This window comes from Malurus melanocephalus, unplaced genomic scaffold (assembly GCF_030028575.1).
Source record: "Malurus melanocephalus ecotype Western Australia unplaced genomic scaffold, MMel_1.1 scaffold_402, whole genome shotgun sequence".
Taxonomy (NCBI): Eukaryota; Metazoa; Chordata; class Aves; order Passeriformes; family Maluridae; genus Malurus; species Malurus melanocephalus.
In genome coordinates, this window is record NW_026623634.1 from 486,717 (window position 1) to 502,055 (window position 15,339).

Genomic DNA, 15,339 nt, shown 5'->3' on the forward strand with positions numbered 1-15,339 from the left:
CACTGCCGCCCCTTCGGCCGCTCCCCAATCCCCTCAAGCCCGCCCCAGTCCCTTCCAGCAGCCCAAATCCTCCCGGTGCCCCCCGCGCTTTCCCGCACGCTCCCCGAGCCCCCCAGCTCTGCCCTCAGCATCTTCCCCGCCCCCACCCGGCACACCTTACAGCAGGTAACCCCGCCCACYCGGCTGAGGGAGCGCGCCATTGGCTAGGCGGCGCGTCAATCATCCGGCRCCTCCCTGTGATTGGCTAACTTGTCTGGGGTGGGGCCGTGCATGGCGGCCGCTCATTTCGCCCGCGCGTGCGCACGGGGCTGGGGCGTCGCCACGCGGTGCTCCCGCCATAGCAACCGCTTCCTCCTCCTCCGGGCACGGCGGCCGTGACGTCGGCAGCGCTTCCGCCCGGCTCGCGCCCTCGCAGCTTCTCTTCCTGCCGCCGGAGCCCGCGCCGCGCCCAGACAGCCGAGGGAGCCGCTGCCGCCGCACCGCGCTCCGCCGCCCGCCCGCCCGCCGCGCCCCGCCGACGCCATGGTAGGGACCGCGCGCCGCCGCGGGGGGCGTTCGGCTTCTCCATCTCCCGCCTCCGCCTTCATCCCTGGGGGGAAAAAGGGGGGAGGGGGGCGGCGGTACCGCCCGCCGCATCCCGGCCGGCGCTCTGGCTGGCGGCGCCGCTGTGCCTGGCACTATCGTGCCCCCTTTTCCTTCTCCTTCCCTTTCTCCCGGTCCTTCCCGTTCGCCTTTGAACTTGACGCGGCGGATCCGTTCTCCTCCCTTCCCCCCCGCCCCCATCCCGCCATGAGGCGACGGAAGGTTACTCCCACCCCGCCTTGAAGCGATGGAACTGTCCTCCCTCCTTTTCGTCCCCCCCGCCGTGAGCTGATGGTACGCTCCGCGTCGCACACAGGCGCTGGGGGCGGGCGCGTCCATTCGGCCCGGGGAGGGGGGGTCGGTGAGSAGCGAGGGTGCGGCGGGAAAAGGCCGTGGGGGGGGCTGTCCCCGCTCCGCAGGGCGCGGCCGGGAGGGGTCGGGGAGGCGGTGCCGCCTCGCCTCGCCTCGCCACGAGGGGCTGCGTGGGAGGGGGTCGCAGCCTCGCAGAAAGGCACCGGGGTGGGGTTGGGGGGAGCTCGCTCTTTCCCCGAAGCCGGGGGCTGCCCTGCTCGGGAGGAAGCGCGGCCGCCGCCTCGGTCCCGGCGGGAGCCATCTTCCCACGGCCGAGGGGTTCGGGCCTGGCCTAGAAACCCGCGGCGGCTCCGCGGGCAGCCGGGACCGGCACGGGCCCTCCCAGGCACGGGCAGGGCCCCCCTCCGCCGGGCCCGGCCGGAGCTCGCAGCGCTGGTGGCGGACAAAAGGGGGAAGCGGAACTGGCGGAGGGGGKTGTAAAAAACAGGGTGTCGCAGCGGCCGCTGGAGGAAGCTGAAATTTTAAGGTAGTTGCTGCAAGAACTAGAAGGTTTTTTTGTTTTGTTCCTCCACACAATGCTGGAATCAAAGAAACAAAAAAAGTGTTGAGCATCCTCGCTGACTTGTTTGCTTGCGTTTCCTGACTTTCAAAAAATAAGAAAAATGTCAGGGCTCTCCTCGCATAAATGGGGCAAAATAGACGCGTGTTTGACTTCGTGGTGTCTTATTCTGTTTGCCCATACTCATTGTTTGCATCCCTGTTTAACTCAGGAGACAGAGGTTGCCAAATTTGCTTCAATTATAAGCTCATGCATTTTTAGCTGCTATTCTGTTTTTGCTTGAGTCATGCACAAGCACTTGTCCAGCAACACACACTTAACTATTTTGACACACTTGCCTGAGTTATTTATCTTTATTGGAGGTATTATGTATTGAGGCCTTCTCATGGTATTTAGCAATATTTTATTGAACATGTGGTATATTCAGGAAATGAATTTTTAGTCCATAGAGCTGGCAGGCAGGATGTACTACTAATGTCCCTGCTTTCTCTTAACACCCAAGCTGGACCATCTATGGCTGGTGTGCAGCATGGAGTAGAGATGATGAGAGTTGCAGACGAAGCTGCTAAAAAGTCTGATGAGACTTGCAGCTCTTGTTTAAAAGAGGCTTGTCTCAACAAGCCAGCTACCACCTCTGCAGTATGCAAACCTAGTTAAGTGTGACTACTCAGTGTGTCAGGCTTCATCTTGCTTCGGAACCAGGGAATTCCCAAGTCRCTCAAAACTACTATTTCTTGTAGTAATCTCCTTTTTGCAACAGGGTTTAGGTTGGCTTTTTTGAGAGGCTGCAAATTAACTTGGTTTTGGGCAGAGTGGAGGCCTTCTGGCAAAGTACAGTAGTGCCAGCAGGAGGGCATCCTTTGGTATCAAAAGAGCTTGGATTTTCAGCTTTTGTGTCTTGCCACTAAGTTCAGTTTCTTTGCTGCTGGATTAAACGAGTCCAAGATCTTTGGAGGACCGTGCAAATTATTTTTCTTGGTTGTTAGTCAGTGCTATTCCCAGATCTGTGTAATTACAAGGTACATATGCCTCATATACAAGATAACAGCCTCATGACAATTGGTGCTGTGGGTGTCTGGCATGTTCCTGCTCGCCTTGTCAGAATCACTATCAAGAGGCTCCTGCTGSGTGCGAGGACTGACCTAAGCAATCCCATGTGAGAGAGCTTGAATGCAGCCAGGACTCACTAGTGAAGCTGTTCCCAGCCTTTTCCTCACCTGGTTGTTCAGCATTCACAACAATATCCACAGGAGAGGAGGACCCCTCACTAACAAGTATTAGGAATGCCCAGAGCAGGCTTTCAGTGCCTGGTTTTGTGGGTGACATTTAAACTTTAGGTTGCTGGAGGGCCACAAGAAAATTCTTATAGGCATTTAGGGTCATAATAGCTGATTCCTGTGCTGCAGTATGTTTCTGAGAAGATCTGATTTTCTGCAAGAGTCTTGTTCTATACTGTCTTCCGTCTGCATTACCTTAGAAACTTGCATTTCAGCACAGGAATGGGTGCTACTCACAAGTTCTGCCCTGCTACTACTGGCCACTGCAGTTCCTGTTTTTCAGCACTGTTGCTGGGATTGCCTTTTGTGGGTATTGCTTGTTCTGCCTACCTTGATAATTAAATCGGGAGTGAACTTCATGGTGGCTCAGAAAAGGAGATAATTTCCTCTTTGGCTGAAAGCTGAGGAAATGACCTTCAGGAATTCRAAGTATAGTTTTTCTTCTTTTTAAAAAAAAWAATTGCTTTCCTACTCATCTCTCATTGTCTTGTCAATATCCTTTCTTATTGTCAGGGGGAAAAAAATAAAAACTGAGTAGARTTTTGATTCCTTCCCCCTGCCAAAAGAGACGAAATAATGCAAAATAAAAACTTGAGKCTAGCTGGCAAGATCTGTCTACAAGTATATGGGGATGACTCTGTAGTTCTTGCTGGTTTATGGTGTGCAAATAATGGYCTCTTACACAACAGCAGTAAAAGGCTGTTAATTCTGTTTCCTGTCAGGCTTCAGATCTGAGTTGAAGCCTTGTCCTTCAGCACAGGGCCTCCTCAGTAAATGGAGGTGGCTTTTTGTCTTGCTATAGGTAGGCAGGGAATCTGGGCCTTTTTGGACTCCTGAAGTCTCTGGTGTTCCCACACTGTTGATGGTCTCTGGAGTGAAGTTAAAGTAGTCAGTCYTTGCATTTCCTCCTTGCATTGCTGCCTTTCCTGCTCAGTAAAGTGGAGATGTTAATACCAGCTGTGTTTTCTTGAGTGCTCAAATAACAGATTAAAAGCAAAACAGTATTTAAGATCTTAATGGGTTTGATCACCCACATTTTCAGTTGGCTTGTTGGCCTTAGGTGACACCTTTCCAGAGGCCTGCTTTGGCAAAACGTTTTTTCCAGCCAGGCTGTGACCCTCCCTTTCTGCGAAGTGCTCCCACAACTGCCTTGGCTGAGTTTTCCCTTCAGGTTGCTGATGATGGTCCAGGGTATTCCATTGTGTGGCCRTGCAGGGGACAGCTCTGTCCCTGAAGCTGAACTCTGAACTCTGTCCAGAACTCTGTCCTGGACCAGCTGGGTGGAAATAGGTTTAATTGAAAAAGTATTTGCTGCARAGATGTGTTATGACACATGAGTGAGTCAGAAGGAAATGCCACATGGCTCCACAGGCAGCTCTGGCAGTGGCACGGAATTTCAGAGGTAGATAGGAGGAATGGCACACCGGGCATGGGGGAAAGAAAAAACTAATAATCAAATATATGCCAATAATGTGACCAGCAAACATGGGAGCACAGTGTTCTCAAATCTGCCCTTGCAATTAAATAAGGAATACTTTAATAAATTCTTGGTGTCAAATTCTGGAAAAATTGATGATGCTTTTCCAAGAAGCAAAAGTTTCCACTTGAGTAGCTGTGGATAGTTAGTCCTGGTGTGCACAATGTATGTGCGTGGTTCCCAGACAAAACAAGTCAAGAGCTGTGTCTGGAAATGTCTCTGTAGATAATGCRTGCCCAGGCACCACTGTGGAGAGTTCCTGGGCTCTAATCACAGGAGAGAAAACCAACACACTAAAATCATCTAGACTTAAAAACAAATCTAGTCCTTCAAAMTTGTCTTGAGACAAACTTAAGTCATAAGTTTAAGGTCGTCTTAGCTGAGGGAAACAAAGACTCTTTTTAATAAAATATTTTAGGTATTCAAGGAAAATACTGGAGTTCACAGCACTTCCTAACAAAAGAGAAGTCAAGTTTCGTTGTGTCAAAGTTGTGTTTTAGTGCAGGCTTGCTACAAATCCTGTTTATCAGGTGTTTGGCATGTCTCTCACTCCTGAAATGGCTTTCTGTATGTGAGGAGTTTCTTGAGAAAGCTTTAGATTATTCTTCAGTCTTCCCCAGTTTAGACTAARTTTCAGTTCGTGTACTTGGTAATGGAGACAAAATGTTGGAAGCTCTTAGGGGAGGCAGCTGGGTCTGGCTCCTGCAGTTGGAAGCCTGCTGGACAGAAGGCTCCCTCTTTGGGCTGCCCTGTGGAGGGAGGGCATTGTGCTCTCCCAAGACTTCTGCAGAGCTTTGCACTTCAGGCAAGAAGGAGGCATTCTGAACAAGAGCCGCTGTGTTCCTGCAGTGCTGCTGACAAGGCAGTGAATGCACTCACTGCYTCAGGTGCCTGCAGCAGGCTGTGGGAGCGTCCAGTGGGGATTCTGCCATGAGGGCCTTGGGATAATGTGTGAGGAGCTCAGTCCCCAACATGGGCTGTCTGCAGCAGTTGGGTGGAGGTGCTGGGGGACAACTCAGTTTTGCTGATTCCCTCAGAGAAGCTCACTCTGTCCCTTCTTTCCTGAATGTCTCCCTGAATGTGCTGTCTTGGCATCATTTTCCCATCTGGGAATTTGGTGGCTTGCCTGCTTGCTGCTGCCTTGTTGCAGTTGAGGGTCTGTCCCCTACAATGGAATGTCACCAGCTGGTTGATGGTTGTGGATCCCACAAGTGCCTGCAGTATGTGCTGCTCACTGAACCRGCCCCCATGTGCCAGTCCAGAGCTGGATAACTGCTTCCATCYTGGAAAAAGAGCAGGACCAGGCTGCCTGCTGGAGCTCTACAGCGTTCAAGCCACAATGCACAAAATAATAACCATTGTGCTGTATTGAATCCTCTGAGCACAGCCATATCTGGCCAAAGAGGGAAAATCTGGACTAACAAATGTTTACTCTGTCATTACTGGGAGGGTGGAGGCTTCTCACCAGCTYTTCTCCTGGACAGTGCAGCAGAGATGAGGTTAAAATGTCAATTGAGGATATGTTTTTAGAGTCTGGCATTTCTCCGTGTTCCAGTGCTCTTAGCAGTCATCCTGTTGCTGTTTTACACAGAGTGGTTGCAACTACCTTACAACAAAAGCTGCCTGGGATTTGAATTTTTTCCTTTTTAAGTATGTTTGTGAAGCCRTTTGTGGCTGGTACAGGCCCAGAGTTGAAGAGGGAGCTCTGCAGTTAAAACAGCAGATCCTCTTTTGGGAGAGAATTGGTTTGTGGCACTGGTTCACTTCAACCCATACTGTAATACAGCTATAGGATGTTCTCAGATGGAACAAATCTGCATTGTCCCTGGCAACACAATGGCTGCTAATGTCAGCCTGGCTGATGAATCCAGGGGTTGTACAGCAGCTGTGAGAAGAGTAGCACCAGCTACTAACAGCCTTTTGCTTTGAAAACCTAAAAAATCCAGTTCTCACCATTGTCCCTTCGGCTTCTGGTCAGTCYCAGTTATCAGCTGAAGTTCAACAGTGAATTTTGAGTTTCCAGACTAAATACTTTCAACATTTTTGGAATCTGAACTGACTTGCCAGCAGTGCTCAGTTTYTTTTTAAAGAAACAGCTTGTCTCCTGACTTGGAGACATGTTTCTGGCTGTGTAGTAGCACARGCAAATGCACTTGACTGCACAGTTTGCATCATCCTGCAGTTCTGTTGCTGCTGCTTCTSGTTCCAAGCTGAGCATTAACCTGTGCTTTCAACATTAACATGACCTGGTGCAGGGGAGTTATTTGTTGTAGTGTTGGAGTAAAGCTCAAGAAYTGACAAAGGTAGAGGGTGACATGAACTGCTTTTCCATGATTAATGTTCTCATTCCTATGCCAATTCATCTTTCTGTGCATTTTCCAAGAATCTTGACGGTGTTTATGACTAAAACCTGAGTCTTACCGCCCATTGTCAGGTACTAAGGTACCATTAGTTAGAAAGTACACCTTAGGGAGTAAAAGGGTTGTCCGGAATTCATCGTGGATTTGTCCTTAGTGAATGACACAATAGCTGTAGTTGATGCACTGGTTGCTTTATTAGGTTAACTTTATTAGGTTAATTTAGAGTCTTCCTCAAAGAGGCTCTTGCCCACACGAAACACAGRGACAGGAGGAGAAAGACCTTTATTCCTCATTAGCTCTGAGTTACACTCTGACAAAGTGCAGTGTCCCTGTACAGTGGAGGTGACACAGGAGTGAGTCACTTTGAGTCCATGTTTGCACTGTTGCTCAAATTTATCCTGAAATARGCTTTCTCCATGTRCTTTCCTCACCTGATTGGTGATATGCAGAAGGATGGCTGCCTGCCACACAGCTGAGGYACAGTGGCTGAATTGCTGTTCTCCTGCCCAAACTAAGTGCAAGCAATTCGTCATAGATCACCCTGTATGGGCTGACAATGCATTGTGAATCTTGAGGGAGGTCCCCTTGTATTTAGGCAAACCCCGAAAGAGCACTGTTCTCCATCCTAAAGAAAAGCTTCTTTCTCAGATTGCTGATGTATGAGATTGCCCTGGTTTTCCAGGAGCAGCACTTGGGAGCTCTAGATAAGAAACTCCATGGTAATAGATTCTGCCAGCTGAGCCATCTCTCCTCACTGGGTTAGCAGTGCCACTCAGAGTTACAGAAGGAGASATGTTTGTAGAAAGAGCAGAATTTGGGCTCATCTGAGGTCCTTCATGGTAGGCATTGGTCAAGGTTTAAAAAAAACCTCACACATTAAGTAGGTGTGTGAGGACAGCCATCTCTGGAGGACAGCCTGAGCACTGAGCAGTTCCCTTGCACCTCTGATCTCCCTGGTTTTACAGCTGAACTCTGTGGTTTCTTAAAGATGCAAAATGAATCGCTTGAGCTCACAGTGTGTGGTTGAAGATAGGTTAAAAAAAAAAGAGAGGTGCAACCTTTAGCCTTTTTCAGTTGTGTATCTCACCTGCTGCTGTACCTGACTGTTGGTACTGCTGACTGTTCTCGTAGCTGTGACGTGTGCTGGTTTACACAGAGGGAGGAAGGCAGTTTTCCTTCTGATAGATGACTATGAGTAATGTCATTTGAATTTGGGAGACAAAAAAACAGTGAGGGAGGAAGCCGGATTCTAAAGGAATCTCATTGTTTATCCTGTGTGTAGCATTTTGAACAGATAGAGTTGTTGAGTATTGGACAGGCTTCAATTTGGTCTCTACTGCTGTGGCCATGATGTCCTTCCAGCAGTGCCTGCTGCCTTCCCACRTTTGCAGTATTCACTCTTGCACAGCTGCTTTTAAACTCTCTGACTTGGTGCACTCTGASAACAAAACTCAGATGTAAATGCTTCTACATGCCGCTCTTTTTTTTTCTGTCTCATTCCCAGAAAAGCATCAGACTGAAAATGCAGTTCAGCTTTTGTCATCCTTGCTAGATCTTGTCCTTTTTATTCTGTGCATCTGCCTTTAACATCAGATTGATAATGCTGCATGTGCACCTCCTGTTCCAGCTTACACAGGGGAATATGATAYCACTCACTACAATTTCCCATCAGACTCCAAGGGGGAGGAAGAGTTGAGAAGGATTGAGCTTGCTTTAAAAACTGCTGGAGTAGATGCTGAGAAATAGAGATTTAGTAACTGTTAAGATTTGCCAGCTCTCTGTTTGCAATAATTTAGAGCAACTTCTTGAAGTTGGTTTGTTCAGCTAAAAACTGCCACTGCAATCCCAGACCCCACTACATCGCCCTTGATCTCTAAACTAAGTCCATGTGACAAGTATGGAATTTGGCCAGTTTTACCTCTGCTGGTTCCTAAAGCTGCTAGCAAGCATGCTGGAAATGGCTGGGAAACTTTGAACAGAAGWTCCTTGTGGGCTTGTCCAGCCAGCCTGAAACGGGGAAGAAAATTAAGCTGCTGTAATGCCAAAGGATCTGCCACAACTGAATCTCAGAGAACAAGGGGTTGCCATGCCTGTAAAACTCACCCAGAACAATGATCTGGCCTAAGCAGGATTGTGCCTTCTTTGGAATAGTTTTTGGTTTGGCAGTTGGCTGTGGGCWGCAGCAAATCTCTGCATTCTTTACTTGGCTTTGGCAAAGAGGGTCTGCAGCCYTTTCTGATGAGACTGTCTGGCCACAGGTGACTGTTGCAAGARTCTGTTGTCTTCTACCCTCGGGTTTAACGAGGGCAGTGCCGTAATGCAGCTGGGAAAATTTGGGGTGGAAAGCCTGAAGGTGTTTGCTGTGGTCTTTGCAGGCCTCCGGAGTACAAGTGGCCGATGAGGTGTGCCGTATCTTCTACGACATGAAAGTGCGGAAGTGCTCCACACCGGAGGAAATCAAGAAGAGGAAGAAGGCCGTCATCTTCTGCCTCAGTCCAGACAAAAAGTGCATTATTGTGGAGGAAGGCAAAGAGATTCTGGTGGGAGATGTCGGAGTGACAGTCACTGACCCTTTCAAGCACTTTGTGCAGATGCTTCCTGAGAAGGATTGCCGCTATGCCTTGTATGATGCAAGCTTTGAGACCAAGGAATCCAAAAAAGAAGAGCTGATGTTTTTCTTGTGGTAAGCCWCCCTCCCAACTCTCTCATTCCTAACATGTAGTCCAGGGACTGCAGGTGAGGTCTCTGGCTGGAAAATGGCAGGATTAAAGTGAGCTGGGCAGCCTGATGCTTATATTCTGAGCCATGAGATGTTCCACATGTCTGTGGTGGGTAGGATGCTGCTTCTGTCTGGGCTGGTTAATCGGTGTCACTGATTTCACTTTCTTTGGTGTCTCCCACTAGGGCACCAGAACAAGCACCTCTCAAAAGTAAGATGATCTACGCAAGCTCCAAGGATGCAATCAAAAAGAAGTTTCAAGGTACGTAATACAACTAATGCTCCTAACTCTGCTGTGTCCCTGCTTACAAGCAGCGAGGTTTAATTAGTTCAGGCTTTGGGGGTTGTTCTGTTGTTACTGTTTTTTTGAGATACTAGTGAGAAGTGAAGTGTCATGTGACAGAGCTAAAATGAGCTYTGGCTCAAATTTACATTATCTGCTGAAATTTTAGAGGCTCTAGAACAGTGCTCAGGATAAGAGCAGGTTTTGCAATGTGTGATGTACCATATGGAGCAGCGCATCTGCACCATATAGGCTAGAAACCATTAGATTCATAACACAAAGCAGGATTTTGTGCAGAGCTGCCTCAGGGGCAGAGCACTTTCATCCCTGTGTCTGGTAAAATGCACAGTCTCATAAATTTACTGTGCTGTAGTAAGTCAGTCTGGCTAATGGCCAGGTAGCACTCTTCAGCTCCACATGCTKCTCTGGGCCAAAATCTTGCTCTGTGCAGGACTGACAGGATCATTGTGCAGCACTGCCAGCCTTCATAGGATGGCTTCCCCAGGGATTGGAACTGCCATGGGAGACTGTTGTGTGCTGCACACGAGGAAGTTGAGGAAAAAAAAAAAGTCCTGAGGAAATTCTGCTTTTCACCATATAAGGCAGATAGGGGTTGGCCTCCCCATCCTTAAAAAGGAAAAGAAAGCACTGTTGGTTGCTTAGCCCAGCTGAGTCTCTGCCTCTCAGGTTCCCAGTGTGATGCTTTCAGCCACCTCTGCAGAGCCAGCGGGAGCTGAGTGAGCYCTCTCCGTGTGCTTGCCTGGAGCTCCCTCCCCTGCTGTATCCAGGGCAGCACAAGAAATGAGGGATTCACTCTAGGAGCCTGCCATGAAAGGCCAGCAGTCTGAGCACTGAGCTAGTGACAGATCTCTCCCTACATGTCCCTACAGTGACATTTGGTGTGCAGCCAGATGTCTCCTGGGACAAGTCAGGGAAAAACCATCAAATCCCCTAAGCTAAGGCAGGACTTGTCTGCTTGAGTGATTGGATTGCTGCTTCTAATATTACTACCAGGTATGTTTCTTTGATTGATTACCAGCATGTGGAAATATTGCATTATTGAGTGTTTTGCCTCTTTTTTTAGGCATAAAGCATGAATGCCAAGCAAATGGGCCAGAGGACCTGAACCGAGCTTGCATTGCTGAGAAGCTAGGAGGCTCCCTAGTCGTAGCTTTTGAAGGAAGTCCCGTGTAGATGTCATACAGTGCCACAACTCTACAAGCATTCCATGTTTTAATAGATCAGTTATATAAAGCAAACATTCTAGGCAAGGGTTTCACTAACAGTAGGGAAGCTGTCTTGTAGAATAAAGTAGATTTTGGAGATGTAGCTCGTATGTACAAATGACCCTAAATAAATCAAATTAAGGATTTATCTTGGTGTATTAATATTTGCATTGGTTGTCCAGCCCAGTACTGTCCCCAATGGATTAACACTAAAGGTTTCCAAAAATTTGAGCAGCATATCATGATAGGTGGAGAGGTGAGAACGATCTGGTCTCTGTTCTTGCTTTTCTGAGTAGTRACAAGTGAAATTCAGAAACTTTTCCCCTGAAACCATTTAAGACGAAACTTAAATCCYGTGGTTAAACTTCAGCTAAAGCAACCTGTTAGCACCAAAACTGGGTTAAATTCTTAGTGCTTGCAGTTGCAGAGCTGTACTAAAAAAGCCTAATTATGAAGCTAGACATAAAGCAGACACTTTTCTTGGAGAAATAGTCCTAATCCACTCTCTTGTAATCTCACGGTGCAGTAATAATATTTAAAGGTTCACTTGTTCTGTAGGTTCAATTTTCTTGTTATGAAGTGTCTTGAGGTCTCTTTCCTCCTGAGTGATTCTATAGAAATTGCTTTTTCTGTTGACATAGTTTAATTTAGAACTACCTWTCTCTAATAGACACTTACTAGTGGATCAGATGCTTCTGAGGCTTTTATAAGTGCAGGTTCTTATATCAGAGCTTTCCAGTTATGGGTAGTAAAGTGAAAAGGAACCACAACTTGAAAAATGGTATTTTCAGCCCCAGTCTTTGGTCACTTGGTCCATTTGTCCATAATTACTATTGATTTAACTTAGTAGAACCCATCAGCCTGACTAATACGGCTTGATCTGGGCTTTTTGTCTGTTAGCTTCTTTAATTCTGTAGAAATGCATGGAAATATCACCTACTAGAAAGTTTGACCTGAAATGCCTTTTGTATGGGGGGTAGAGAACATTCCTGTGCCAGCTACAGAGATCTTAAAAGCTTCCATGTTTCATCAGTGGTTGATTAAAGCTGTTTCCTTTGTGTAATGTGTACATGGGAGTTGCATAGAGTTTTCTTGTATGTCTGTAGAGAAAAAGAAAAAAAAAAAACCAAAACCCTTAGCCTCCAGTGCATTACTGTGATATGTTCTGTGCGTGCCAAATTTGAACAGCCTAAATAAATGGGCTTTCCCTCCCCTGGGTCAGTGACTGATTCCTCTGCAGCCTCCGGATCAGCGCTCCTGCAGCGGGGCTGGCACTGCTGGATCTGGGTAACCACTTAGGGAACCACTGTGCCTTCTGCAGCTCTCGGGAGCAGCGACAGGGGGAAGCAGGCTGGAAGGTGGAGCTGGATCTGGGGGGAAAGCAGGTCTGTGTTTGCAGTGTGCTCCCCTCCTGGGCCTCACCCCACCTGCTGCAGGCTCAGCTCCCAAACTGCACCCACTCTGTGCTGAGCTGTGCTGGGATCCATCTCCCCGTTTGCAGTGTGAGCAGCAGGAGCCTGGCCACGTGTTGGTTGTGCTGCACTGCTTTCCCTGTGAGGACTGAGGGTGCTTTCTCTGGGCAGCCCCACRGAGCCCAGGCAGCCCCAGGATGGCCCTTCCTCCCCGAGCTGYTCCCAGCTGTGCGGGGACAGAGCTGCAGTGTCCCCGCGGCTCCTGGCAGAGCGGTGCCAGCRCTGTGCTGCTGTGTGTGGGGGCCAGGGTAATAATGGGCCATTACCTAACTCAGCATGTGCCCTCTCTGGCCTGGCTGCGTGGTCAAAACCTTTCATTAAACACARGCATTGAGCGACTGCTCCAGCTTGGCACCCACGCGGGTCACAGGGCTGGGAGCACAAGGATTTCTGATGCAAAGGGATCCAATGGAGTGAAGCTTCCTGATTCTGAGCGAAGCAAACCCGCCTGGTTCCTGCTGAGGCTTTTAGCCTGGCTTTCACTCAGCTGGGGGCTCGCCCCAGTGGGTAAAGATCCTCAAAACAGCTCCTCCTTGCCCAGGTGGCTGYAGTTCTGATCTCTGTCCAAAGTCCAGGTGCAGATAAGGAAACCAGTGTGACACCCTGGGAGTGGTGCTGCCTGACAAACAGGCAACTCCTAGCCCAGATCCAGCTGATAGCTGGTGCCTCCAGGCCACAGGCATCTTGATCTAGGCCAGGTGRTGCCGTGGTCACTTCTCTCTGGAATTTCCTTCCTTGGTCAGAAAGTGGTTCAGGAGACACTGCGAAAGAGGAGCGTTATCAGACCTGTAAGGTAGGAGAGCACTTCCCACGATGTGAAAGCCCTTGGATCAGGGACTTGGGTTCAAAGTTCCTGAGTCCTGGAACTCTGAGTGATAAGAGGTGACACTTTAGGCCTTGGCTGGGTGTGGTACAGCAGCTTCAGCCCATTGGGCAGTCTGGCTGCTTTTAGGACCCTCACAAAAATCCCAGAGTTTATTGATCTTTGTGCTCCACAGCTAACAGTAAATCTTCAGARCTGCAGTGCTGTGGGCTGGTCCCCATTGTGGGGTTTGCTGGCCCAACTTCCCCTCTCAAGCTTGTTCGTCCTTCTGCTTTTAGARAGGATGAAACTCTAGTGACTGTTTCGAAGTTTTCTCCCGAATCACGCAGACCTGAAAAGGCAGGACAAGCAGGGAGAGACAACATGATAAACGCTTCTTGTAGCTTGGCTGTTTCCTGGTGGGAGAAATCACTCTATAACAGGTACATGAAGAAAAAWGGTGAATTGGTTCAGGTGAGGGAGGCAGCTCAGTTACACCAGCTCAGCAGGACTTGCCCAGGTAGTGCAGCAAGAGCAGAGCTGCTATGAACTTTTTGAAGTCCACACGCAGGCAGTGGTTGCCCAAAAGCCGTTTTTGTCCATTGGGCTTGGGAGAAGATGGTAACAGGAAATGGAGACTGATAATTCAGGCCTAAGTGTAAAGAGCAGGCAGTGTAAATGTGATTTACAATCAAGTGTTAAATTGAGTGTCTTAAACTGTGCCTTGATAAGCCCAGGCACGGCTGAATCAGCAGAAGGATCCAGTGCTYCTCTTCCAAGTCACTTCAGCTGAGCAACTTCCTGATTTTTGTCAGTGGAGGCAGCTGCCTGCAGTGCTGGGCTGCTGATCATCCCTGCTGTGGGCTGAGGAGCACCAAGCCTGGGTGGCTCTCCTGGACAAAAGGAATTAAACAATGGCAACAATACCACTCCAGGTGTAAAAAAATCAGCTAAATGTGTTTCCCTAAAGGGTTGTTTCTTTTTTCACAAGAACAGTTTCTCATGCTAAAAGAGCTAGCTGGGTGCTGTGTGCCAGGAGGGCATCCTGTGCCCCGTGGGGACACTGGACCTGCTCWGGGACAGCCTTTGGAGCCCCTCTGGAGCCAACCTGCTCCATGGTGCACTTGGAACACCGCCTGCTCTCCCTGCCCTGGCTTTTATGAGGTCTTTGTTCTGCTCGTGTGGGCAGGCTGGGTATGTGCTCTCTGTGCAGGGGCGCTCACAATGAAGGAAAGAGTTGTTGCAAAAGCAAAAAAAGCTGCAAAACCGAAGGCATTTCATCACTTCTCGGCACCTGCGGTTGCGGAGCCCTTCCTCCCTGTGGCTGCAGTGGGTGACAGTCACCCTGACACACTCAGCTCCCTCCAGCCTGTGGGTTGGGTGGGGGTTGTGCAATGCTCATAAAGCACAGGCATTCCTTCACTTTTGGGGAGCTTCAGTCCAACGTCAGGAGTGCTGCTGTGGGGTAAGTGCCAATGCTGACAGGCCGAGGTGGCCCTTGATCTGTGCGTTCCTCCACATGTGCCACAAAGTCCAAGCAGATAAAGCACAGGTTCCTCCTGGCTGTGGGGCAAAGGGCTGCTGMGTTTGTCCCTCTAGGATGGGGACACCAGCTCCATCTGCCACCTGTGCTGGGAGGGGACACACACAAATGGGGTGCCCTTTTCCTTCCCTGGTCAAAGAGGAGTCACACACAGTCCTCACCACCCTCCTTCACCATGACCCTAAAAGTGCTGAGGGAGGGACAGGATGTCCCAGTACTGTGGAGTCTGTGGCGTGCAATGCAGGGGTTGATCACACACAAGAACAAGATGGAAGCGGGTCTGTCCCTTCTCCTTCCTGGCCTTGGCTCTTTGCATATGCTGGAGGGACCGAGGGGCCTTTTCCTCCCCTCTCAAATCCTGCTGAGGTCAGCACTGGGCTCAGCAGCTTTATTGTGGGGAGACAGGCACCAAGCTGTCACGTGTTTCCCAAGAAACCAGCTTGAAAATAAAACAGAAAGGAAAAAAAAGGAAGAACAATAAAAGAACAATTAAAAAAAAACAAAAAAACCCCAAAAAAATAAAAAGGAAAGCCACAAGAAAGAGAGAGCAGAGGGCTGGAGTCTGACACTGACCAAGAACCACCACCACTCAGCACCCACAGGGACAGATTACAGGGGGCACCAAGGTTTGAAGCTAGCAGGAGTGGTCCCTGTCCCCACCATGGCCCTACTGCCATGACAAAAGTGACAATCCCTCTGCCAACCTCCACACAGGGAACCCAGCCCT

General features: G+C 49.1%; 1 protein-coding gene across 1 annotated transcript; it reads left to right on the forward strand.

The window, feature by feature from the left end:
* The first annotated feature begins 416 nt into the window (after nt 1-416).
* On the forward strand, nt 417-12,012 carry DSTN (destrin, actin depolymerizing factor). The gene is made up of 4 exons (XM_057379325.1): nt 417-525; nt 8,943-9,250; nt 9,472-9,548; nt 10,654-12,012. The coding sequence occupies exons 1-4, from the start codon at nt 523-525 to the stop codon at nt 10,761-10,763; spliced, it is 498 nt and encodes a 165-aa protein (XP_057235308.1). The 5' UTR covers nt 417-522; the 3' UTR covers nt 10,764-12,012.
* Nucleotides 12,013-15,339: the final 3,327 nt, after the last annotated feature.

Bases quoted from the DNA above. Each gene is read 5' to 3' on its own strand.
- DSTN (XM_057379325.1), top strand. The intron at 9,549-10,653 runs GTACGTAATACA...CTCTTTTTTTAG, and splicing joins AATCAAAAAGAAGTTTCAAG to GCATAAAGCATGAATGCCAA.